General features: G+C 43.0%; 1 protein-coding gene across 1 annotated transcript in view; it reads left to right on the top strand.

Moving 5' to 3' along the window:
* Nucleotides 1–24,177, top strand: part of LAMA1 (laminin subunit alpha 1) — a 124,007-nt gene that overhangs the window by 15,313 nt on the left and 84,517 nt on the right. The window contains exons 2-3 of the mRNA XM_061130669.1: nt 3,025–3,195; nt 3,374–3,486. Coding sequence (XP_060986652.1) covers nt 3,025–3,195; nt 3,374–3,486 — 284 coding nt within the window. The remainder of the gene's footprint in view (nt 1–3,024; nt 3,196–3,373; nt 3,487–24,177) is intronic.

Genomic DNA, 24,177 nt, shown 5'->3' with positions numbered 1-24,177 from the left:
AAATATAGGATGAAAAAATGAATCCATTGTGTGTCCCGACTGAGGGCAAAAGTATGAATCACGGTAACATTAGATAAAGTAAATAATGTCTCCCGACAAATGTGTACGGTTGTCTCATGCATTAAGTGCACGGCCAGGTGATGGGAAACCGTGATCCATGTGCCAGCTACAGTCCTCGTTCTGCTTTTGATTTTTATGTGTAAATCAAGCTTTTATTCTTGGTGGATTCTTGATCCCAATGCCCTTTCTCACCCTTTAGTTTCCTATTTCTCCTCCTACTTGAAGCTCATGTTAGTTGTTCTTTATTGAAATATTTCAATAGTCTTTTGTTAGTGTATTTAATGCTAGGTTTTTAAAATTAGTTTTTATTGGAGTCTAGTTGCTTTACAATGTTGGGCTACTTTCTGCTCTACAGCCAAGTGAATCAGCTCTAGGTATGTATGTGCTATGCTTGCTTAGTCACCCAGTCACGTCTGACTCTTTGCAACCCAGTAGACTGTAGCCCGCCAGGCACCTCTGTCCATGGGGATTTTCCAGCAAGAATACTGGAGTGAGTTACCATGCCCTCCTCCAGGGGATCTTCCCAACCCAGGGACGGAACCCAGGTCTCCCCCATTGCAGGCAGATTCTTTACCAGCTGAGCCACCAGGGCAGCCTTGACGTATATATATATTCCTTCTTTGTTGGATTTCCTTCCCATTTGGGTCACCCCAGACCATTGAGTAGAGTTCTCTGAGCTCTGAAATACTAAAGTATTTTGGTAGTCTTTGAAAACATTCAGCAACCTGAGGAATTTTTTAAAATTCTTTTTCAAACATGCTTCCTCCAGTGCAGATTTCCAGCTTTCTTTCATCCTCTCATGGCTGTGGTCATAGACAGTGAGGAATAATAATTATTCTAGAACTATGGAATGAGAGCAAATGTAGTAAGTAAAGAATAAGTTTTAGTGAATTTTTCCCCCTAAACATGAGCTTATGTGAGAAGAAAGATTTAGTTTTAATGAAAGGCAAATGCACCACTACAGATTTTTGAAATTAGTCAGTTCAAGGCGTTTCTACACAATCATGCTAACGAAGGGGTTTCTCTTTCTTTTGATTAGGAGTGTCTTTACAATACCAACCAGATGAAGAAGGACCCATCTGCCAGTGCAGAAGACATGGGTTTGATCCCTGGGTCGGGAAGATCCCCTGGAGGAGGAAATGGCAACCCTCTCCAGTATTCTTGCCTGGGAAATCCCACAAACAGAGGAGCCTGGCGGGCTACAGCCCAAGGGGTCACAAAGAGTCGGATATGACTGAGCAATTGAGCACGCACGCGGGTGCTCTAAATCCTGTGTAGTGCAAGAGCAACCTGTTGTTGGTTCCTACAATTAAGATATTATTCACCGAAGTTATGGTGATATTCACACAGCTTAAACTTCTTTTTCTCAATGACTCAGTATAGGCTCCTGATGGAGAAGCAGGTGCCCTCCTGACCCCCACTCCCTCCATAATTCAAGGCCCTTGCAGGTCAGGGTGGGGGGAGCTCCGAGCAGGAAGCTTGGGCAGTTCTCTTGATGTCTCGCAACTGAAGGGGGAGGAAAAACAGAGAAAGTGAGAACACTTTTAGAGTTAGCTGGTAAAGGATTTGTTGACAGAGAAATGCATTGTTAACTAAGTTCCTGTGACCTTTTTTCTTCTCCTCGCTTGGCTGGTCTGTGGGAAGGGAATGGAGAGGGTTGATTGTATTGCAAATCTAAATGCACAGACATGACCCAGAGCCTAGAAAACTCCGTTGCAGCTCTTTAGATGTGACTCCACAGTTTCAAACTTATTGTATTTTAACTTGTCAGTTCATAATATACATTCAAACCAGATTACTAGAATATTGTGGTCATAAAGGAAGGAGAAAATTAATATTTACCTCAGTACCAAAAATAATAAGTATCAGCTTCTCCCCCCATGTAAGTAGCATTGCCAAGAATTACATGTTACTTTAAGAACTAGATCATTTTATTGCATAAAATATGTGTTTTTACTACTGGTTGATAAAAAGAATAAATTGAGGAGCTGCATAATTAAACATAAAAGTACATCTGTTTTATTCATTAAGCCTTTTTAATTAAGAAATCCCAAAAGCATGTGATAAAAATGACCAACTTTAAGTTAAAAATGAAAAACATGTTTTATACCTAGTATACTATGTAAGTCTGTTATGTTTCAGAATTGAGTATTACTCTAGAATACAATATTCCATGACTGTTTTCTGTTGAGAAACTAAGAGTTTATTGATTTGATTAGGGTCATTCTCCTAGGATAGAACTGCTAATTTGTTGTTTTTCAGTAGCTCAGTTGTGTCCAACTCTTTGTAACCCCATGAACTGTAGTCTGCCAGGCTCTTCTGTCCATGGGATTTTCCAGGCAAGAATACTGGAGAGGGTGGCCATTTCCTCCTCCAGAAAATCTTCCCAGATCGGAGATTGAACCCACGCCTCCTGCATTGGCGGCTGGATTCTTTACCACTGCGCCACCAGAGGAGCCTGTAGAACTGCTAGGGTAGCTCTGTTTTATGTGGGAAGTCTTTGGAAGACTACCTAGTGAGTTATTATTATTATTTTTTATTAATAGATGCATGGTGAGGTGGGTTTTTTTTTTTTTTTTTAATGTACTTGGGCTTCCCAGGTGGCACTAGTGGTAAAGAACCCTTTTCCCTTTGGTGACCATAAATTGGCCATCTCCTTCTGTGGCTCAGATGGCAAAAGAATCCACCTGCCAAAACGTAGGAGACCCAGGTTCGATCCCTGGGTTAAGAAGATCCCCTGGAGAAGAGAATGGCAACCCACTCCATTATTCTTGCCTGGAGAATGCTATGGACAGAGGAGGCTGTTAGGGCTTCTACACAGACTGTAGGGCTACAGTCCATGGGGTTGCAAAGAGCCAGACATGGCTGAGTGACTAATACTTCTGCTTCCCCAGCAGAGTGAGATGCAGTGATGTGACCTGTGGTTTCAACTGGCTGATCTGATCCAGTGACTTTGACTTTCAGGCCTGTTCCCTGCCATCCTCAACCTTGCCAGCAATGCACACATCAGCACCAACGCGACCTGTGGGGAGAAGGGGCCAGAGACGTACTGCAAGCTGGTGGAGCATGTGCCTGGGCGGGCCGTGCGCAATGCCCAGTGCCGGGTCTGCGATGGCAGCAGCGCCAACCCCAAAGGCAAGTGGGGCCCCTGTAGGAACGTACCCCTTCCTAAACGATTACTGGAGACTTCTGTTAGGAAGCCGTGGGCCTGTGTTCTCCTTACTGCTGTTCATTTCCACTGTATTACAGTTTAGGGTTAAAAACCTTAAACCACAATCTGAGAGCATAGTGGGTTTTTGTTTTCCTTCAACAGAACGGCATCCGATATCCAACGCCATCGACGGCACCAATAACTGGTGGCAGAGTCCTAGTATCCAGAACGGGAGAGAGTACCACTGGGTCACGATCACGCTGGACCTGAGGCAGGTGGGTGAGGCTGGAGGCACTGCAGGACACGGTGGGTGGCTGGGTTGTAATCTCACGTTGTTGTTTAGTCGCTAAGTCGTGTCTGACTGTGACCCCATGGACCACAGCACACAAGACTTCCCTGACCTTCACCATCTCCTGGAGTTTGCTCAAACTCATGTCCATTGAGTCAGTGATGCCATCCAACCATCTCATTCTCTGTCGCCTTCTTCTCCTCCTGCCCTCACTCTTTCCCAGCATCAGGGTCTTTTCCAATGAACTGGCACCTTGCATCAGGTGGCCAAAATATTGGCACTTCAGCTTCAGTATCAGTCCTTCCAATGAATATTCAGGGCTGATTTCCTTTAGGATTGACTGGTTTCATCTCCTTGCTGTCCAAATGACTCTCAAGAGTCTTCTCTAGCACCACAGTTTGAAAGCATCAATTCTTCAGTGCTCAGCCTTCTTTATGGTCCAAGATTCACATCTATTCACGACTACTGGAAAAATCATAGCTTTGACTATCTGGACCTTTGTCAGCAAAGTGATGTCTCTGCTTTTTAATATGCTGTCTATGTTTGTTACAGCTTTTCTTCCAAGGAGCAAGTGTCTTTTAAATGCTTTTTTATACACAGGGAAAGTCCATTTGTTTCCTAACATGTTTACATCCTGGTCTCACTGTTTTTCCACTTGGTAGATTTGAGTGAAACACAGAGTTTGTCCTTGGTACTGGTTCTTGTCACATTTATCATGCCCAGGGATCCTTGGGGTGATGAGTGGAATTGTTCCCATGTGGTTTGATTTTCTTAGACACTGTGTCAGGGTGCTGATCATCCATCCACCTGTGATTCCTTGACGAGTGGTACCCAGTGTCCACACACACGCAGCTGGTGGGCACACAAAACACATGCATTTGCTGCCTTTCAAGCTGATTATCTTGCTGTTTTCACCGTGCAGCTCTAGTAAAGGGTTCTGTGTAGAAAATAAGGCTTGGAAACAGAAGGAGATGGCATTAAACATCTGGACTCTGTGATGCTGTGTGCAAGAACTGTGAGCACCTGGGGTTGCCCAGCGCTCGGTGAGGAAGCCTTCAGCACCAGCTGAGAAAGGGAGGGTTTAATTGGCTTAGATCACATGTGTACCTCCCTAGCTTTGCTCAAGACCACATAGGAGAATGGAGAGAAATACGATATGAGCCCTGGTTGCCCCAAATATTTCCAGGGAAAGGAAGGAAAAGGAAAGAAATCTTGACTGAAAGGGATGCAAAAGAAAGGTGGCAGCTTTTGTCATATTTCTATTTCAGTTCTCTGAAAAAGCCATAACATAGCCTTCTTACTTATTTCCATTCTGTTCCTCTTGGGTCAGAACTCATCAGTATCATGGGAAATATGCAATGAAAGAGACAACTCATTCAAAAGGTGTACAGTATGAATTTTGGAGATTTCATGAAGAAGAATCATAATTTTTTGAATGAAAGTGAAACGTGAAGGTGTTAGTCGCTCTATTGTGTCCAACTGTTTGTAATCTCATGGACTGTAGCCCAAAGACTCCTCTGTCCTTGGAACTCTCCAGGCAAGAATACTGGAGTGGGGAGCTATTCCCTTCTTCAGGGGATATTCCCGACTCAGGGCTCGAACCTGCATCTCCTGCATTGCAGGAAATTCTTTACCATCTGAGCCACCAGGGAAATCACAAAGTACGCAGAATTTTAAGTAAAAACAAGACAATACTGTGTATGTTCACATATAAGGAACTTTTGAGCTCTAATCATAATGGTAAATGGGGTAGTAAGATGTGAAGCTAAGGAAACATTTTCCAAGTTCAGGTTCATAGAATCACGTAACTAAAATAATACATCTGGGCGTTTTCAGCCACAAATCCTAAATTAATATGACATGCCTTTGCCTTTTCAAATCCACCTAAAGAAAAAGAGCAAAAATCCCCTTTTTGCCTTGGCTTTTTTTTTTTTTTTTGTCTTTGTTTCAGTGGTAAGGATGCTTCTGCAGGAAATGTTGGTTTTCTCATCATCTTTTCAATGTATTTTCCTTCTTTGAGGGAAAAAAGTACAACATTTTCGTTATTAGGAATGTGATACTATGTGAGTTTGGCCAAATTAACAGCTGGACATTTTACAGAGAGACTTCAAATCCCAAGTTCCATTGCTATTTATCTTGCAATTTGTCGATCTTGGCTTCTTCTAACAAGAGAGCTTCTGCCATAAGTTGGACTGAATCAGCTTGAGGAATTCAGGGGCCTCAGTTTTAAGTCTTTAAGTCTTATTCACACCGAGTCATGGACAGAGTTATATAGGCTTCTAGGGCTTCCCAGGTGGCGCTAGTGGTAAGGAACCTGCCTGCCAGTTGATCCCTGAGTCGGGAATATCCCCTGGAGTAGGAAATGGCAACCCATTCCAGTATTCTTGCCTGGAGAATTCCATGGACAGAGGAGCCTGGCGGGCTATGGTCCATGGAGTTGCAAAGAGTCGTACATGACTGAAGTGACTTAGCACAGTACGGCAGGTAAATTCTATTGTTTTAGATAAGCTTCTAAATTAAGATAATTTTAAATAACAAAATACGCAGAATTTTCTTCACCTTTTGCAGAATATAAAATTCTACTGTGCTTTAAGTTTTTTTAAAAAAGTTCAGATGGTTATATCTGAGCAAACCTTTCTCAGATATATTTATATATTGAGTATTTTTATTGTGAAATATTTTGAATATGTAGCAAATGTATTATTGTGACATACATATAACCATCCCCAAGATTCAGGGATTTTTAAACATTTTGCCACATTGGGAACACTTTCCAAGTGAATTGCAGTCATGGTGACATTGGACCAATGCAAGGTTTTTTGTATCTTAAGAAAATAGGGCATTTGTTAGAAATAGGCACTGTGCCATTAGCTAACAAAGCTGACAGCAATGTCCCAGTAACTATTTCTTCACTGAGATCCAGTTGTCCCAATTTAATCACTGATGTCTTTTATAGGTTTTGTTTTTCAAACCAGGATCAATAAAGAACACACATTGCATTTGATTACTATGCTTCTTAAACCTCTTCTAACCTGAATTGTTCTCCCTTTTGTGGCGGGGGTGGGGGGGGGTGGCTTCCCAGGTGTTACTAGTGGTAAAGAACCTACCTGTCAATGCAGGAGACACAGGAGATGCGGTTTCAGTCCTTGGGTAAGGAAGATCCTCTGAAGGAGGGCATAGCAACCCACTCCAGTATTCTTGCCTAGAGAATCCCATGGATAGCGGAGCCTGGCGGGCTACCATCCATGGGGTTGCAAAGAGTCAGACATGTCTGAAGCAACTTAGCATGCACACACTGTTTTTAAAAACTGATACTCAGTTTTTTAAAACACAAGGCTTTTTGTTTTGTAGAATATCCCATGTTCTGGATTTGTCAGGTGGTTTCTTTGTGATTTTTAACATGTTCCTTTATGTCCTTTATTTCTCATGAACTAAACTCAGCTATAAGACTTGATTACATTCCAGTGAAGTATTTTTGGCCAGAACCCATGCTTGGCAATCCTGGCTGCTCTGTTGCATCCAGGGCTTGTTTTCTTATGAGACGCAAGGCTATCTTTGGGTCCCAATGAGGTATTGGCAGCTGGATCACTCCTTTGTCATACTGTCTCCTTTCTTTCCCATCTCTCATCCTTGTTTCCTGGGTCTCATTGACACATAACTCTTAGAACGTGAAAGTGGTTACACCTTCTGATGACTTTCCCATTGTCAAAGTCTATATGTTTCTCTGTCAGGCCAGCTATTCACCAGCTGCTAGTTAATTTCTAGATTATACACCCCATCTGGGCAGGGACCACAGCTGTCTGCTTCCTCTTTTCTTCATCCTCTTTCTCTCCCTTCCTTGTTAATGTTTAGAGAGGCTTGTCTTGCGTGCCCAGACATCAGCAGAGTTGAGGCAGTGAGTGTGGAATCACTGTGAACCAGTGCTTTATTTTTGCCTTCCTTTTTTTTGGTTCACAACCAGATTAAAAGATAACCAGTCATCAGCTATAACCCATCAACTGCTTTGTTTCCCTTCTGTAAAAATGTAAGGTCTGAAGTACAGGTTTTAAAGTAAAATTAGGCAGACCTTAATGTTGTCAAGAATCATAGCAACTTCATGTTGTAAATGTGTTCATGTAACTTAAATATGTCACCTCCAAGGTTTTATGACCAAATCAGTCAGCTACATTCTATTGGCAAATGCCAAAGACATTGATCCTGTTCCTGACTTTCTAGTTGATGACAGCTGTAGAAATTATGGCATTTTTAGCTTCTGTATACAATGTTTGGTTACCTGAAAGATAAACTGAAGGAAAGATAGAAAGTTGTATTATCAGAAAGTCCATAAATGTTGTTTGGTTTGTCGTAAGATTTAACTATGGAGTGTTTGCTTTAGTAACATATTACAGGAGGAACGATTCAATTTATTTTTTCACTTGTTTAAAATAATGTATGTGATTCATTTCTTTCATTGATTCACTGTATGTTAGAATTTACACTGTTAGATACTTAGCAATGTCTTACTTAAAAAGAAAATAATCTGTGGGAACTGTTTTAAGAAAAAACTGATGAGTCACTTAACAAATGTAAAACTAACATATACACGGATGGTGTCCTGGAGAAGGAAATGGCAACCCACTCCAGTATTCTTGCCTAGAGAATTCCATAGACAGAGGAGCCTGGCAGGCTACAGTCCATGGCCTCGGAAGAGTCGGACATGACTTAGCGACTAAACCACCACCACATGGATGGTGTCCAGTCATAAACTATTGCTCACTGTCCAGTGACTTAAGAATATGTTCCATGGTGTTTTACCACTGACACAAGCCAGGGATCCTTTGTGATAACTTAAAAATTGAAAGATATCATTCTGAGAGACGGAGCATGCACATTTGATAAATCTTGAATTTTATGACTGTCAGCATTTACTTGTTAATTATGTGAAACTGTATATATTCTATTAAACATATTTAAATGTATTCCTATGGTAGTTTTCAACTGAATAACTCAAGGGTTTCCAGTTTGAGATACTCTATGTTAGGATGCTGGGCAAATGAAAAGATGCTCAACATCTTTTGACACTGTGGAAATGAAAATCCACAATGAGATCACTTCATACCCATCAACATGGCTGTTATAAAAAAAAAAAAAACAACAGAAAATAAGGGTTGGTGAGGGTATGGAGAAGTTAGAACCCTTGTGCAGGGATGGTTAGAAACGTCAAATGGTGCAATACTATGGAAAACAGTATGGTGGCTTCCTTAAACATAGCATTTCCGTATGATCCAGAAATTCCACTACTAGGTATATCCTCAAAGGAATTGAAAGTAGGAATTCAAAATGATGTTATATTAAAACACCCATGTGTTATAGCAGCCTATTCACAATAGCTGGAAGGTAGAAGGAACCAGGTGTCTATCAACATTGAACAGATGAACAAAAGGTGGTCTCTACATTGAATGGATCCTTTTGCCTTAAAAAGGAAGCATTTGTTATATACATGCAGCAATGTGGGTGGACCTTGAAAACATGCTAAGTGAAATTAGCATTTTTATTATGTATTCCTCTGGGCAGGGTGTCCTGCAACACCCTCACCCTGAACTGGCTCGTGGGACCCTCATAATCACACAGTGAATCTGGTTCCCCATTAGCTCCTTTTGACAAATGATGGAACTGAGGCTTAGTTGAATTTATTCAAGAGTAGAACTCATGCCCGTCTGCATTCTTGGATGATATAGTCCTGCTAGCTGAGGTTTGTGACAAATGTGTATGTGTCCTGATGTTTTATTTAACTTTATAGCACGATCAGTTCCCAGTATAACTAAAATCATTATGAATCATTTTAAAGCTCCGCTAACATCTTGTTCTAGGGCTTACCCATCATTTGCACAACAGTTTATGCCTGACACTTTGGTTGCTTTTCTGTTATAGGTAATAACTTGAGGTTTCAGTGAAAAAGGATTACATGCCAGGAAAGGAGTGCAATGTGTACAGATCATTTCCAAGGCTCAGAATGCACGTTTCTAGTTAGTTTTGAGTATTTCTTTCAAAGGAAATATGCACTGCCTGTGTGTAGAGGAATCTATGAAAGTTAAAAAAAAAAAGTGAAAGTGAAGTTGCTCAGTCGTGTCTGACTCTTTATGACCCCATGGACTGTAGCCTACCAGGCTCCTCTGTCCGTGGAATTTCCCAGGCAAGAGAACTGGAGTGGGTTGCCATTTCCTTCTCCAGAGGATCTTCCTGACCCAGGGATTGAACCTGGGTCTCCCACATTGTCGGCAAACTCTTTTACCATCTGAGCCACCAGGGAAGTCACTAGAAGAATCTATACCTATATTCATATATACAGTCATAGGTAAGGAATCCATATACAGTATATAGATTGTTTAGTACATGTAGTACATAATCTATATATATAATTAAGTATTATAAAATTTAGAATAGTATAGAGTTTAGTAATAGTGTATGTAGAATATATACAGTATATTATCTGTATACCATATAGAATCTATTACTGTTGTTCAGTTGCTAAGTCATGTCTGACTCTTTGAGACCCCATGGACTGTGGTATGCCAGGCTTCCCTGTCCTCCTCTATCTCCTGGAGTTTGCTCAAGGTCATATCCATTGAGTTGGTGATGCCATCTAACCATCTTACCCTGTGCCACCCTTTTCTTCTTTTGCCTTCAATCCTTTTGCCTCCCTTTGCCTTCAGTCTATTAATACATATACATGAATGTTCAACCTATATATTGTATACTTATATACTATGTGTGTATATATATGTGTGTGTGTATATTGTTGTCGTTCAGTCACTAAGTCATGTCTGACTGTTTGTGACCCCACGGACTGCTGCATGTGAGGCTTCCCTGTCCTTCACTGTCTCCCAGAGTTTGTTCAAACTCATGTCCATAGAGTTGGTGATGCCATCCAACCATCTCATACACAAACACACACATACACAAACACATGTACATATATCTACACAGATATAGGTTATAGACTCTACGGCATTTTTTCTTGTCTGTATTACTTCATCTCTGATAATCTTGGAGAGGAGACGGCCCCTCTTTGGGGATGACGAGATAGCAGTGCAGAGTGTGGTCCACTGACTTGCCCAGAGTCACATGGCTGTAGCAGCTGCCCCTGGGGCTGGACACTGTGACTTCCATCTCCTTCCACACCATCCAGGTAGTCTCCCCTCCTTTGTTCTGGTCTCCCACAATTGTTCCCTCTCTGTTATGGTTTCCCGGGGAGACTGGCAGGCACTCAGACAACTTCCCCCTGCCTTGGGAGTGTCTGGGTTCTTCTTAAACCCCTCTTCCTTTGCTACCCAGCAGGGTCCTATCCCCTGGGCATGGGGCGGAGTATCAACGCTCCTTGCATGGTAAATCTGGGTGCACCCTAATATATTTTTGGTCAAGAAGCAGGAAAATGCATCAATGTTTAGTAATCTCCTTTTAAAATGTTTCAAACTGGGCAAAATTTTCACTGGGAGTGGCCCGATTTGTGAGTAAAAATGTGTAATATCCCTTTAGAAGACAAAGTGTGTTTCCTAAAAAGAGGAAACATTTTCTATGGCATTGAAGATAAAGGCTGCTTTTTGAAGCAGTGCTTTATACTCTGTGTAGGTTTAATTAGGAAGTAGCACTTTGTTGTGGGAACATAATCACAGAAGGGCCTTTGTTTTATGCAAACCTTTAGACAAGAGCTGCTTGTGTGCTGGGTTTTATAAAACCTCATTAATCTGGATGTCTTCTGTTGTTTTTTTCCCCCCCAAATTTCTGAAAAATTGGCAAGAGCTGGATTGAGGTCTATCATTGTATCATCCAAATGTAAAGTGTTTGCTAAGCACATTGACAGGTGAACAAGAAAAGAACAGGCAAATTTCACATTCTTAAGACTGAAAATCTTGAAAGACTTTTAGAACAAGAGTTGCATGTAAATTGAAACTTCTCATTATGAATGAGTCTTGGGTGTTTGTTAAAACAGGTCAGGCAGAAATTCCTCCCGGAGATCCTGGTCGAAATGACCAATGGCTGTGTATTTGCATCTATTCAAAATGATTTTATTTCAGTTTTGTATTACTTCACATGGGTCTCAACTGATTTCAAATACTAAGTTTTTCTTGAGTTTGTTTGGCAAAATGAATAGATTGGAAGAAACCAAGTCCCTCATTATGAGTTGGAAGTAAGCCACGAGAAATTCTTGTCCTTCAGACGTTTTTATCTCTTTCGTCCTGTTCTCCGTGAAGCTGCTAGTCTCAGAGATATGTCTGTCTTTTGTTTTCACATTTTTATTATCTCATTTTGTTTTCTCCTCCACAGCGTCTCTTCCAGTTATCTACTGCTGTGTGAGAGACCACTGCCAAACGTTATGGCTTGAAGCAACATTCATTTTATGTCTTTCTGGGATTGTTTCTGGGGGTCAAGGTTTTGGGAAGACTGTGAGTGGGTGTGTCTCAGGCTGCAGTCCATTGCCAGGGGAGCAGCTGGAGCAGGTGGTCTGGAGGAGGGGCCCCTGGGCAGCTGGGGGTAGGGTCTGGGCAGCTAAGGGAGGGGTGCTAGGGTAGCTGGGGAGGGGTCTGGGCATCTGGAGGAGGGGCCCTGGGGCAGTTGGAGGGGGTGTCTGGGAAGCTAGGGAGGGGTCTGGGCAGCTGGGGAGGCAGCACTGGGGCAGCTGGGGGGCGGGCTGGCCAAGGCTCTCCCTTCATCTGGTCTCGGGGCTCCTCCTTGTGACCTCTGCTTGTGGGCTAGGGGCTTCCTCACAGCATGGCAGCCCTAAGGCAGGTTGTGAGTGGGCAGTTCAGGGTTCCAGCACAGGTGTTCCAGAGAAATCGACAGAAGTTTCATCCCTTGAGGACCCGGCCCTAGTGTCACTCAGCATCTCCCTCTTTGCTCTGTGGACCTGAAGTTGGCCGAGATTCAAGTGGAGGAAACACACGGCAACCCCAGCCTTTCACAGGAAGAGGGATGACAACTCTGAGACGTCTCTGAACCCCTACTGCCTCACGCTTCCGAAAAGAGGCTTCTCTCTGCCCATCTCCCATAGCTTACCTTTTAGGGACTGTGCCTTTATATTTAGGTGACATAAAGAGCTGTAGGACCAAGTGGAGATACAGACATTGCTCCTTAAATTGTTCAGTGTTAATGACAAGTGAGCTGAATTTGTTGTTATTCAGTCACTAAGTCGTGTCTGACTCTTTGTGATCCCATAGACTGCAGTACCTCAGGCTCCTCTGTAATCCAGTATCTCCTGGAGTTTATTCTAACTCAGGTCCATTGGGTTGGTGATGCCATCCAACCACCTCATTCTCTGCTGCCATCTCCTCCTTTGGCCTTCAGTCAAAAGACTGAAGACCCACATCAGGGTCTTTTCCAGTGAGTCAGCTCTTTGCATCAGGTGGCCAAAGTATTGGAGCTTCAGCTTCAGCATCAGTCCTTTCAAAGAATATTCAGGGTTGATTTCTTTTATGATTGACTGGTTTGATCTCCTTGCTATCCAAGGGATTCTCGAGTTTTCTCCAGCACCACAGTTCAAAAACATCAATTCTTCAGTGCTCAGCTTTCTTTATGGTCCAACTCTCACATCTGTACATGACTACTGGAAAAACCATAGCTTTGACTATCTGGACCATTGTTGACAGAGTGATGTCTCTGCTTTTTAATACATGAACATAATTGAGGGCATATGTGGAGTTTCCTTTCCTGACAAGATTTATTTTTAAGCTTTATCTGATGTGTGTCATCAATGGTGGTTTGCCAAATAGTCAAGCGTAACCATTTTTCCAGTTAGCACAACTTAGTTTACCAAAGCTCCCCCCATTTTTCTTTTCCTGATTTAAATGGCAGAGTGTTGGCTGTACTGTTAGGCTTGCTTGCTCTACAGGGCTTCTTAGATCAGCCTTGGGAGGATTTTGGAAAGTGAGTGAAGAGAATTTTGCAGGACTCTGTCAAAATATACTTTCCTATCTCCAACTGTTTTGGCTTCAAAATAAAGCTTTTTGTATATTTATGGAAAGAAAGGGAGGTCTGTTCTGGAATTATTTCTTCCTGTTATAGTAAAGCTAGAAAAAAAAAAGATGTTTTAATTTCTGAAGAAATTTTTCTTTGAAAAATACATTTTGGAATCCATTCCTGTGTTTGCTTTTAACTTTTTTTTTTCCTGCTTTTTACTTAGCAATGTATTCAAATGGTAACATCTAACATCTTCATCTTTAAAAGGAAATCTGTAGCAAAGTAAAAAAAAAAAAAAAGTAACTCATGAATACCTCTGCTGTATCTCAAAATGTCTCACATGCTTTTAATGCCTTCAATGGACCTTCTGTCTATGCAGAACTTCCTTTATTCTGATATAGAAGCAGAAAATATTTAATGTAAGAAAAACCTTAAAAAAAATCACTTGTGATCCTAACAGCCAGGAATTATCTTCTGATCCATTCCATCATATCTGAGAACACTGTCTATGTTTAATAATTCATGACATCTGCTTCTGAAGGGCTGACATCTCAGGATTCCTTGATGAATCCTGGGATTCAATGGCCGCATCCCGGGAAACTAATCAACAAACAATTGGTTCCATATAAATGTAGATATGGTCACTGTATCTTAAATTGTCCTTTAAGGTTGATCTTGGCCTTCAGGGTCTCCTGGGCTAATGGGGGAGAGAGGCAAGGAAGCAGATGAATGGTTTGGGGGATGTGAGGGTTGAGCAGGCTTGGGGCACAGGTAGGAAGAGCAGCTGAGGGCATCAGAAAGTGAAAGTGTTAGTTCACTCAGTCATGTCCGACTCTTTGGGAACCCATGAACCGTGGCCCACCAGGCTCCTCTGTCCATGGCATTCCCCGGGCAAGAATACTGGACTGGGTTGCCATTTCCTCCTCCAGAGGATCTTCCTGACCCAGGAATTGAACCCTGGCTTCCCACATTGTAGGCAGATTCTTTACCATCTCAGCCACTTGGGAAGCTTGAGGGCATCAGAGAAACAACCCACATGCAGGACTGGCTGAGGGAAGTGTGCCCAGGGGACAGCGGCACAGGAAAGGCCTGTTTGTGGCGCTAAAATAGTCCATCCAGTGTGATCATAATGTATATCTTTCATTTTTCTTTTTACCGAGTTATATAGTTTACATACGGGCTTCCCTGGTAGCTCAGATGATAGAGAATCCACCTGCAATGTAGGGGGGTCGGGAAGATCCCCTGTAGAAGGAAATGGCAATCTACTCCAGTATTCTTGCCTGGAGAATTCCATGGACACACAGTTTACATACAGTGAGGTGCACATTCAAAAATACTTCTGTTTATACACTCACTAACAGTGAATGAAAGATGTGTCTCATTACCCCTTAGTAGCACAGATGCTAACAGTTTCTTTTTTTGTTCTTTGTTTATTGAATAGCAAGGAATTTTCATTCATTCGGATATAATGTGTATTTATTTATTTACATTTTGTTACTTTATTGAACACATATTTGGGAGCACTGAGCTCAATTCAGATGCTTAACAATGTTTGTCTGATATTGTTGATCACCTTCACAGGTATAAATTATGCCATGATTATTCATCTCTGTCCAGGCAAATGTTTTGTCAAATGGTGGTGACAGTTTTAGTCTTTGAATATGGTTGTAAGAGGCAGGAAAGAATTTTCAAGTCGTAACAAAAGAGAATAAAATTGAATGAACTCTAAATACCATCCTTTTGAGAGGTGCCAGTTGTCAGAAGAATAGCTATGGTACTTAAGTAAGTACCATAAAGTCGAAAGTCCGATAGTGATACCTAACATCCCTACTTTGCATTTTATAAAATGTTTTCATATTTATTGTTTCACACCTATGATGGGAGAAATCTAAAGAACATGTAGATTCATATTTATATTACTCATTGTGAATAATGCATTGTGGTGTCGAGAATACAACTGAATTGATCATTTTAAGCCTGAATCCTGGAAAACATATTTTTAAAACAAATTTTCATATTATATTGGAGTATAGCTGATTAACAATTAGCTGTAATAGTTTCAGGTTCACAGCAGAGCGACTCAGCCATATGTGTATATACATGCAGCCATCCTCCCCCAAACTCCCCTCCCGTCCAGGCTGCCACATGATATTGAGCAGAGTTCTCTGCTCTACAGTAAGCCTTTGTTGGTTATTCATTTTAAATACAGCAGTGTGTGCATGTCCATCCCAAACTCCCTAACTCTCCCTTCCCCACATCCTTCCCTCTGGCAACGAAGAGCTCCATCTTTAAGTCTGTGAGTCTCTTTCTCTGGATTGTAAGAAACTGAAATCTATTAATCACCAATCAGAGTTCCTTTGACAGCAAAGGAAATCAACCCTGAATATTCATTGGAAGTATTGATGCTGAAGCTGAAGCTCCAAGACTTTGGCTACCTGATGCAAAGAGACAAGTCATTGGAAAAGACCCTGATGCTAAGAAGGATTGAGGGCAGGAGGAGAAGGGGTCGATGGAGGATGAGATGGTTGGATGGCATCACCAACTCGATGGATATGAGTTTGAGCAAACTCCAGGAGATGGTGGAGGACAGGAAAATCTGGCATGCTACAGTCCGTGGAGTCGCAAGGAGTTGGACACGACTTAGCGACTGAACAGCAATAAATCACAAAATGTTACCTTTTTTAGCACACGAGTGGGGATTAATTCTGGAAGTCTGACTCTGCAAGCATTGGTCTTAGTGAGATGATGACGCTGCCGAAGTCATGACAAAGATGGAAACTCTTAGGGACTGAGGCGGCTGCCTGCTTGTGCCAAGGCATTCAGACCTATGCTCCTTTGAAATCTGTGCTCAGGTACTTGGAAGCACTGGCTTGCCCTGGCCTGGTGGCCTCCATGCCCCATAAGGTATGGAAATGAAGCCTGGGAAAGCTGGGAGATCAGATTAAAAGCTACAGATAATTAGCTGGGATGCCCACATACCTGAGAAGCTTGGTGAAGCCTGACCACTCATCAGTTTCTTTGCAGTGGCTTATGCTTTCTTAAGAGTAGCTGATAGCCACAGCAATATGTGTAAATAGCTCTGTCCTTTGTTTTGTGTGTGTGTGTTTTTTTTAATTAGTAGACTTTCTTTTGTAGCAAAGTTTTAGATTTGGAGAAAAATTGAGTGGAAAGTATGAGTTCCCATATACCCCCACATAAGAGTTGTTGTTTTTTTTTTTTTTTCCATCAAACTTGGGTTAATTTTAATCTTTTTTTTTTTAAAATTGAAATCATAAAGTGACTGAGATAGTATAGTTTTAATAGTTTCCAAGACCTTCCCTCTGACAAGTAGGTAACTGTTGAGAATTGTCAGTCTTATAATTTAAAAATTTCTCTTTTCTCTACTATTTTATGACATGTAATCAGAAGATATTTATCTTTGTGCTTCATGTGCTAAAAGCACGAGAAAGCCCATGAAATAACTGTTTCTTAGGTTTCCACTGAGGTGGCGACCATTTAGGATCATTTACAACCTCGAAGCAGACTCTAGGACCAGGCAAGGAGCGGGACTGCCCAGAGGTCAGCCCGGCACGTAGGAAACACCAGCAGGAGGAGAGCCCGCCTCTGAGCTGTGGGTCTCCAGTCACATCATGCAGAAGCCTCCTTTCACTCTCAAACCCTAACATTTGTGCTCCGATTCTGTATTTTGTGAAGCCATCAGGCCTTGCCAGGGCTTATTAAGAGCCTGACAGAACTAGGGCTGGGGGAAAGACAGGACTTAATCATCCCCTCTGAACTGCTGGCCTGCCCTCCACACTGCTTTGTGGGCTGCTCCAGACTTGGTTCCTGTTATTTTGGTTCAGTTGCTCAGTCATATCCGATTCTTTGCCACCCCATGGACTGCAACACGCCAGGCTTCCCTGTCCTCCACTATCTCCCAGAGTTTGCTCAAACTTGTGTCTGTTGAGTCGGTGATACCATCCAACCATCTCATCCTCTGTCATCCCCTTATCCTCCTGCCTTCAGTCTTTCCCAGCATCAGGGTCTTTCTCAATTTCTAAACAAGAGTTGATTCCTAATCACGCTCTATTTAGAAATCTCCATTATCCCCCCAAAACTTGAGTCTTTGTATCATTCACTTTTCTCTCCCTAGTTTCACATCTTCTTTTCTCTTGTGGTAAAACATACATAACATAAAATTACCATTTTAACCATTTCTAGGTTCACTGGCATTCACATTGTTGTGTAACCATCACCACTATCTACCTCTGGAACTTTTTCATCTTGGCTAACTGAAGCTCTGTCCTCATTAAACACTAACTCCCCATCCTTCCTCCCCTCCGCGGCCCCAGTTTTCCACAGTTCTAATTTTCATCTCCATGAGTTTGATTATTCTCCACAACTCGTATGAGTGGAATCATACAGTACGTGTCCTTTTGTGTCCAGCTGACTTCATTTAACATAATGTCCTCCAGTTTTAGACATGTTGTAGCATGTATCAGAATTTCATTCCCTTTTTAGGCTCAGTAATATTCCACTGTATCCCAGAGCTTGTTTAGCCATTTATTTTATGTCTTTTAAAATTTTATTTATTATTTATTTATTTATGGCTGTGAAGGGTCTTCACTGCTGTGCACGCAGCTCTCCAGCTGTGGTCTGCAGGCCCTTCACCTCGGTGGCCTTCCTTGTTCTGGAGCACAGGCTGTAGGGTGTGTGGGCTTAATAGTTGTTGCACCTGGACTCCAGAGCACAGGCTCAGTAGCTGTGGCACACCGGCTTAGTTGCTCCGTGTGGCATGTGGAATCTTCCCAGAGCAGGGATCGAACCCATGTCCCCTGCATTGGCAGGCAGACTCCTCAATGAGCCGGGGAAGCCCCTGTTTAGCCATTTAGCCATGATTTTTGAAGGAACCGCCATATTGTTTTCCGTAATCGCTACATCAATTTACATTCCCACCACATTATTTTAAATAAACAAAAGCCTTCCTATAAGACATTTATTTAGCAGTTTTTAAGTGTAATGGTTTGTCAGGTCGACGCCTGAGAAATTCTAGATGTTCCGTGAAGTTAGAGAGGTTCCTAAAGAAAGATGGGAATCTTCAAATAGGATGTGGACCAAGGTTCCACGTACTGAGTGAAATCTTGCAGAAACAAAAAATGCTTTCTAATCTCTCTAGGGCTGATACTATAAGCGATTCAGCTAGATTTAGTGACCAGAGGAAAGAAGCACATAGTCATTGATTGTGTCCAGGGGCTGTAAATGTGTAACTCAAAGGTTAATGTTTAATGGACCCGGTCAGGTGCAGATTCACACGGTTTCTCTAGACGATGTTGCCAGTTGGATTTGTGAGGCTTAATGATTAGGGGCCCCTTTTACTTTTAGGGAGCGATGGGACTGTTTTCTCATGATGAGGGCTGAGAAGAGGGCTGTGGGGCCATCTGCTTCTAACTTGCTGAATCTCCTGGGCTCCATAGGTCAGCGGGAGGACCAGGAGAGGAAGTGAAAGGAAGTGTTCAAGTGTTTTCAGCCAGAAATTCTCTGGGACTGAGGACAGAAGAGGGGAGTGGTGGCTTTGAGGCCACATGGGGGAGACTTGTCCTGTCTTCCTGAAGTGTCTGGCCAAAGCTGGAAAACCTTGCTGGGCCTCCACATTTTCTTTCTCACTCACATTAAGACTCTCACTCTTTAAGACTCACTGGCTTTTTCTCTAATTTAGTCTTGGCCTTTGCTGTGTCACCACCAGCATCTCTCACGACTTCCTGGCACCAGCATTCAATTCCATCTTCTTCTCATCCCTGGTGACCGGTAACTCCCTGGTTCAGGGTCCTCAAATGGTCAAGAAGTATGAATGTTCTGCAAAGAGCCCTGTCCTGCCTGCTCCCCTCCCATCTCAACACTCAAGCCAGCTGGGCCTCCTGTTGTTTCCCCGCCCCGTGCTCTGGCCCTGCAGGGTCCCAGCTTCCTGTCCCCCAGCAGCTTTCTCTCCTCCCCTAGATGTCTCCCTCTCTTTCCAGAGATCCTTCAGAGAAACCTTCCCTGACCCTACCGCTTCTCCAGACTAGAGTGCCCCCCAGACATCCCGATCACCTCTGTCGTCCTTCCGGGACCCTGGCCCACCTGTCTGCCCATCAGGGCATCCAGGCCACCCCGATGGCTGTGTCCCGCACTTCAGCACTGTCTTCATGGCCCCTGACACAGTCCTGTTACTAATACGGAGCAGACGTTCGATCAATGTCTACAGAATGAGTCTCCAGTGAAAGAAGCATCCTTTGGGTGTTGGAAGCATCCTTTGCTCTCAGCCTCTTGTGTCCCAGGGAGCATGTTGGTGGCGGGGGGTGGGGACATCTCTGACAGCGCAGCTCTGCCTTCCCACCCCTTCCCGGGAGAGGGGCTGTTGTTTTTCTAACAGGGAGCCGAGCTGACCCGTCCCTCTGGGCTCCACCCGCCCTGCTCTTCTCCGCCTGGGCAGGCTGTTCTCAGGAGGCCCAGTCCTGACCCCGGGACAAGGCCACCAAGCGGGCGGGCATGTGTCTCTTAGCCTGTGACGCCAGAGGCTGAGTGTCAGACCGGCCTCTGCAGCCACCTTCTAGGCCACCACCTCCAGCTCTGCTTTTTCCTGGATCACCCCTGACTTCCTCCAGTCTCCATGACAGATTCCCGAGCCTCCTTCCATGGTCGGGAGGGAAGGAGGAACTGGCATTGATTGCCCACTCTGTTCCAGAATGAACAAGTGGCACTGCGTCTGGGGGAGAAAGTCCAGTATAATTTCAAAGGCTGGGATATTCCTGGGTGAAAACCTGTGTCCCCGGCTGATGGGTGGTCAGGAGTCTGGGGACAGGAAAGGTGCTTTTTAGGTTTCTTAGGTCCTAGAAGGGCTGGTACCTGCATTTTCCATGTGGGTTTATCTTATTCTTGGGTTCAGCTGTCACCCCGCACCTCCAGATGGGGAAAAGTAGTGAAAATCTCCACAAAGAGACTTTGGGGACCTTCCTGGCTGTGCTTTTGAGGTTGTTCCAGTTCATCTCCCACAAAACTTAGTCAGATCTTCCCAGAATGCTTGGAGAAATTAAATGCTAGGAGCATTTCTACAGAGAGATCCATGAGACAGGGGATGGAGACCAGCCTTGTACTTTCAGTTTTGTTTCTTCATGGGGCTCAACACATATCCTTGGAAATGATCCCCTGAGTCATCCTGAGATGGAACCAGGGACTCATGAACCCTGGGACTCCTCACCCATGGGCTCTTTTAGAAAGAGCTTTCCTAGTTGATGAAAAACAGAACTTCTCCTGCAGGGGGATTTAATTATCCCTTTCCCATCCCCAGGTAACTGGTCCCGGTTCCCTTTTAATTCTGCAGTGGGCCCCTCTCTCTGCCCTTCCTTCCTTGCTCATCAGCTTTCTCACCCAGGCTTTTCCTGCGTGCATGTGGACAATCTGAACTTGGTGCCAGAATGAGTCAACCTTGATTTTTCTGAGACAGGAAGCTTAAGAATTTTCAGAAAAGAAACCTATTTGATCTACATTTGCCACTACAAGTAGCTAGTCCCTCCTCGCCTCCATAAAGAGAAGAAACAAGAAGAAAAGAAAGATGGGGAAAGACAGTGGATTCTGACCTATTTACCCTGCACTTCTAATGACAGCAGCAAATTTAAAAAGCAACAAACCTCTTTTATTTCACACTTCTCTTCTCATTCATGAAGCTAAGTCCTTTTGTCTGTTCATTTTGGGTACCGGTCCTAAAATGAGGTGATAACAGTATAACAGTCATTATCATCAAATAGAAATGATATTTTAAGATCACTGTCCATTAGAGATTTAACTAAAATGTGAATCCTGTGGATCCTACACACCAAGTAAAGGTCCAAGACCCAAACTTCTCTCATTCTGCCAAGTGTCTGATGCTGTTTCACGTCATTATCAATTGATAAGCTACTTTGGGATACATACTCTGTAAAACCAGAAGGGAATCATAGCTGTGTTAGTAATTAGCCTTCTAGTAAATAATTGCTTCTTTATTCTTGAGTAATAAATATTAGCTCAAATGATCACTCTGAATTTTATTTTCTAATAATATCCAAAGAAATAAACTTTTACAAAGCACAGATTCACCAATTTTATAAGAATAGTTGAGCAGTCATAATATTCAGTCACTCAGTTGCTCAGTCGTGGCCGACTCTTTTGCAACTCCATGGACTATAGCCTGCCAGGCTTCTTTGTCCTTGGAATTCTCTAGGCAAGAATACTGGAGTGGGTTGCCATTTCCTTCTCCAGGGGATCTTCCCGACCCAAAGATTGAACCCGTGTGCCCTGCATTGGCCAGTGGATTCTTTACCACTGTGCCACCAGGGAAGCCCCAGTTGAACAATATGATTTCTCAAATAGACTGAACTATCTCTTTTCTAAAATGTAATTTGACTGCAAAACTAAATCTCTTTTGGACTTCCCTGGTGGTCCAGTGGTTAAGAATGCATGCGGCAATGAAGACCCAGTGCAGCCAAAAATAAATAAAATGAATGAAAATTTACAAAACAAACAAAAAGCTTAAAAAAAAAAATCTAAATCTCTTTTGCCTATGAAAAGGTCATTCCCACTGGATAAAAGAAAACAATCCTCCATCCACTGTTTCACTATGGCCTGGGAGGCAGGTACGTGCCTGTGGGCAGAATTTCCAGCCAGGGTCCCGTGTGGCATCTGGGCCCCTGCAGTTACACAGCTGAGCTTTCCGGGGAGCAGAGACACTTGGCCTCCCCAGCACATGTGAAGCTGAGCCCTGATGTTGGAGAATTAGGCTCCATGTATTGTTCTTATCTCTCTGCGCCTGAGGTTGATTTAATACATTAAAGATTGAAGCCCACATGAAAGTTCCTGTCTGGATTCCTGTGTCGAAAGTGGTGTTGGGTGTGCATGCACTTTATTTATGTGGCACTGTTTATGTGCATTCCAGCGATCATTAACAAAGGCCACTCGGTGGAAAACCCTGATGAAAGTGGATTTGAAAGTGGCTGTATCAGCTACAGGTTTTGGCAAGACCTCAGTGATGCTGAATGTAGTGAAAGCCCTGTGTCATCAATTTGTGTTCAGCCAACCTTATATGGAGAGACAAGGCAGTTCAGTCAACCATGCTAAAGAGCAGCCACAGAAATATCATGGATTTCATTTGGGCAAAGGTTCTATATCTTAACAAAGAAGCCCTCACTGTTTTTTTTTTTTTATATTAGGTGCTAAGACCTGTTTGTCAGCACACAACGGGTGAATTAGACAAGCTTGTGTTCGTTTGCTTAGGGCTGCTGTAGCCCATACAGAAGACCTGGGGGTTTAAACAGCAGAAATGTGTTAGCACAAACACATGAAAAGATGCTCAACATCACTCATTATCAGAGAAATGCAAATCAAAACCCCAATGAGGTACCATTACACGCCAGTCAGGATGGCTGCTATCCAAAAGTCTACAAGCAATGAATGCTGGAAAGGGTGTGGAGAAAAGGGAACACTCTTACGCTGTTGGTGGGAATGCAAACTAATACAGCCACTATGGAGAACAGTGTGGAGATTCCTTTAAAAACTGGAAATAGAACTGCCATATGACCTAGCAATCCCACTCCTGGGCATATACACCGAGGAAACCAGATCTGAAAGAGACATGTATACCCCAGTGTTCATCGCAGCACTGTTTATAATAGCCAGGACATGGAAGCAACCTAGATGCCCATCAGCAGATGAATGGATAAGGAAGCTGTGGTACATATACACCATGGAATATTACTCAGCCATTAAAAAGAATGCATTTGAATCAGTTCTAATGAGATGGATGAAACTGGAGCCCATTATAAAGAGTGAAGTAAGCCAGAAAGATAAAGACCATTACAGCATACTAACACATATATATGGAATTTAAAAAGATGGTAACAATAACCCTATATGCAAAACAGAAAAAGAGACACAGATGTACAGAACAGACTTTGGGACTTCTTTGGGAGAAGGCAAGGGTGGGATGTTCTGAGAGAACAGCATTGAAACAAGTATACTCTCAAGGGTGAAACAGATCACCAGCCCAGGTTGGATGCATGAGACAAGTGCTCAGGACTGGTGCACTGGGAAGACCCAGAGGGATGGGGTGGAGAGGGAGGCGGGAGGGGGGATCGGGATGGGGAACACATGTAAATCCATGGCTGATTCATGTCAATGTATGGCAAAAACCACTACAGTATTGTAAAGTAATTCGCCTCCAACTAATAAAAATAAATGGAAAAAAAAAAAAAGAAATGTGTTAGAGTTCTGGGAACTGGAAGTTCAAGATCAAGGTGCTGGTAGGGTCAATTCCATCTGAGACCTCTGCTCTTGGCTTGCAGATGGCCATCTTTTCACTGTGTCCTTACCGGGTTGACCCTCCATCTCTGTGTATAGGTCCTAATTTTCTTTTCTTAAAACGACACCAGTCAGACAGGACTATGACCTCCTTGACCTTGATTGACTCTTTAAATACCTCTATCTGGATACAGTCCCCTTCTGAGGTACTAGGGGTTAGGACTTCAGCATTTGGATTTGGGGGAGACATTTCTGCCAGTAATGTGATTTAACATATTGCATCTAGATGCTTCATAGCCCCTTCTTCTGCTTTTACAGATTTCCATCTCATAATCCCCTTTTTGGTTTGTTTCCCAGTCTCCAGTTTGGGAAACTACTCAGAGATTGTGAAAACAATGCCCAGCATCATAGCTGAAGGCCTTGATCAAGATACTTAAACGATTTGTCCTAAAGCTTTCCC

Source organism: Dama dama, chromosome 27 (genome assembly GCF_033118175.1).
Source record: "Dama dama isolate Ldn47 chromosome 27, ASM3311817v1, whole genome shotgun sequence".
Lineage (NCBI taxonomy): Eukaryota > Metazoa > Chordata > Mammalia > Artiodactyla > Cervidae > Dama > Dama dama.
The sequence above is the reverse complement of the archived record's forward strand: the minus strand, read 5'-3'. Positions and strand labels throughout refer to the sequence as shown.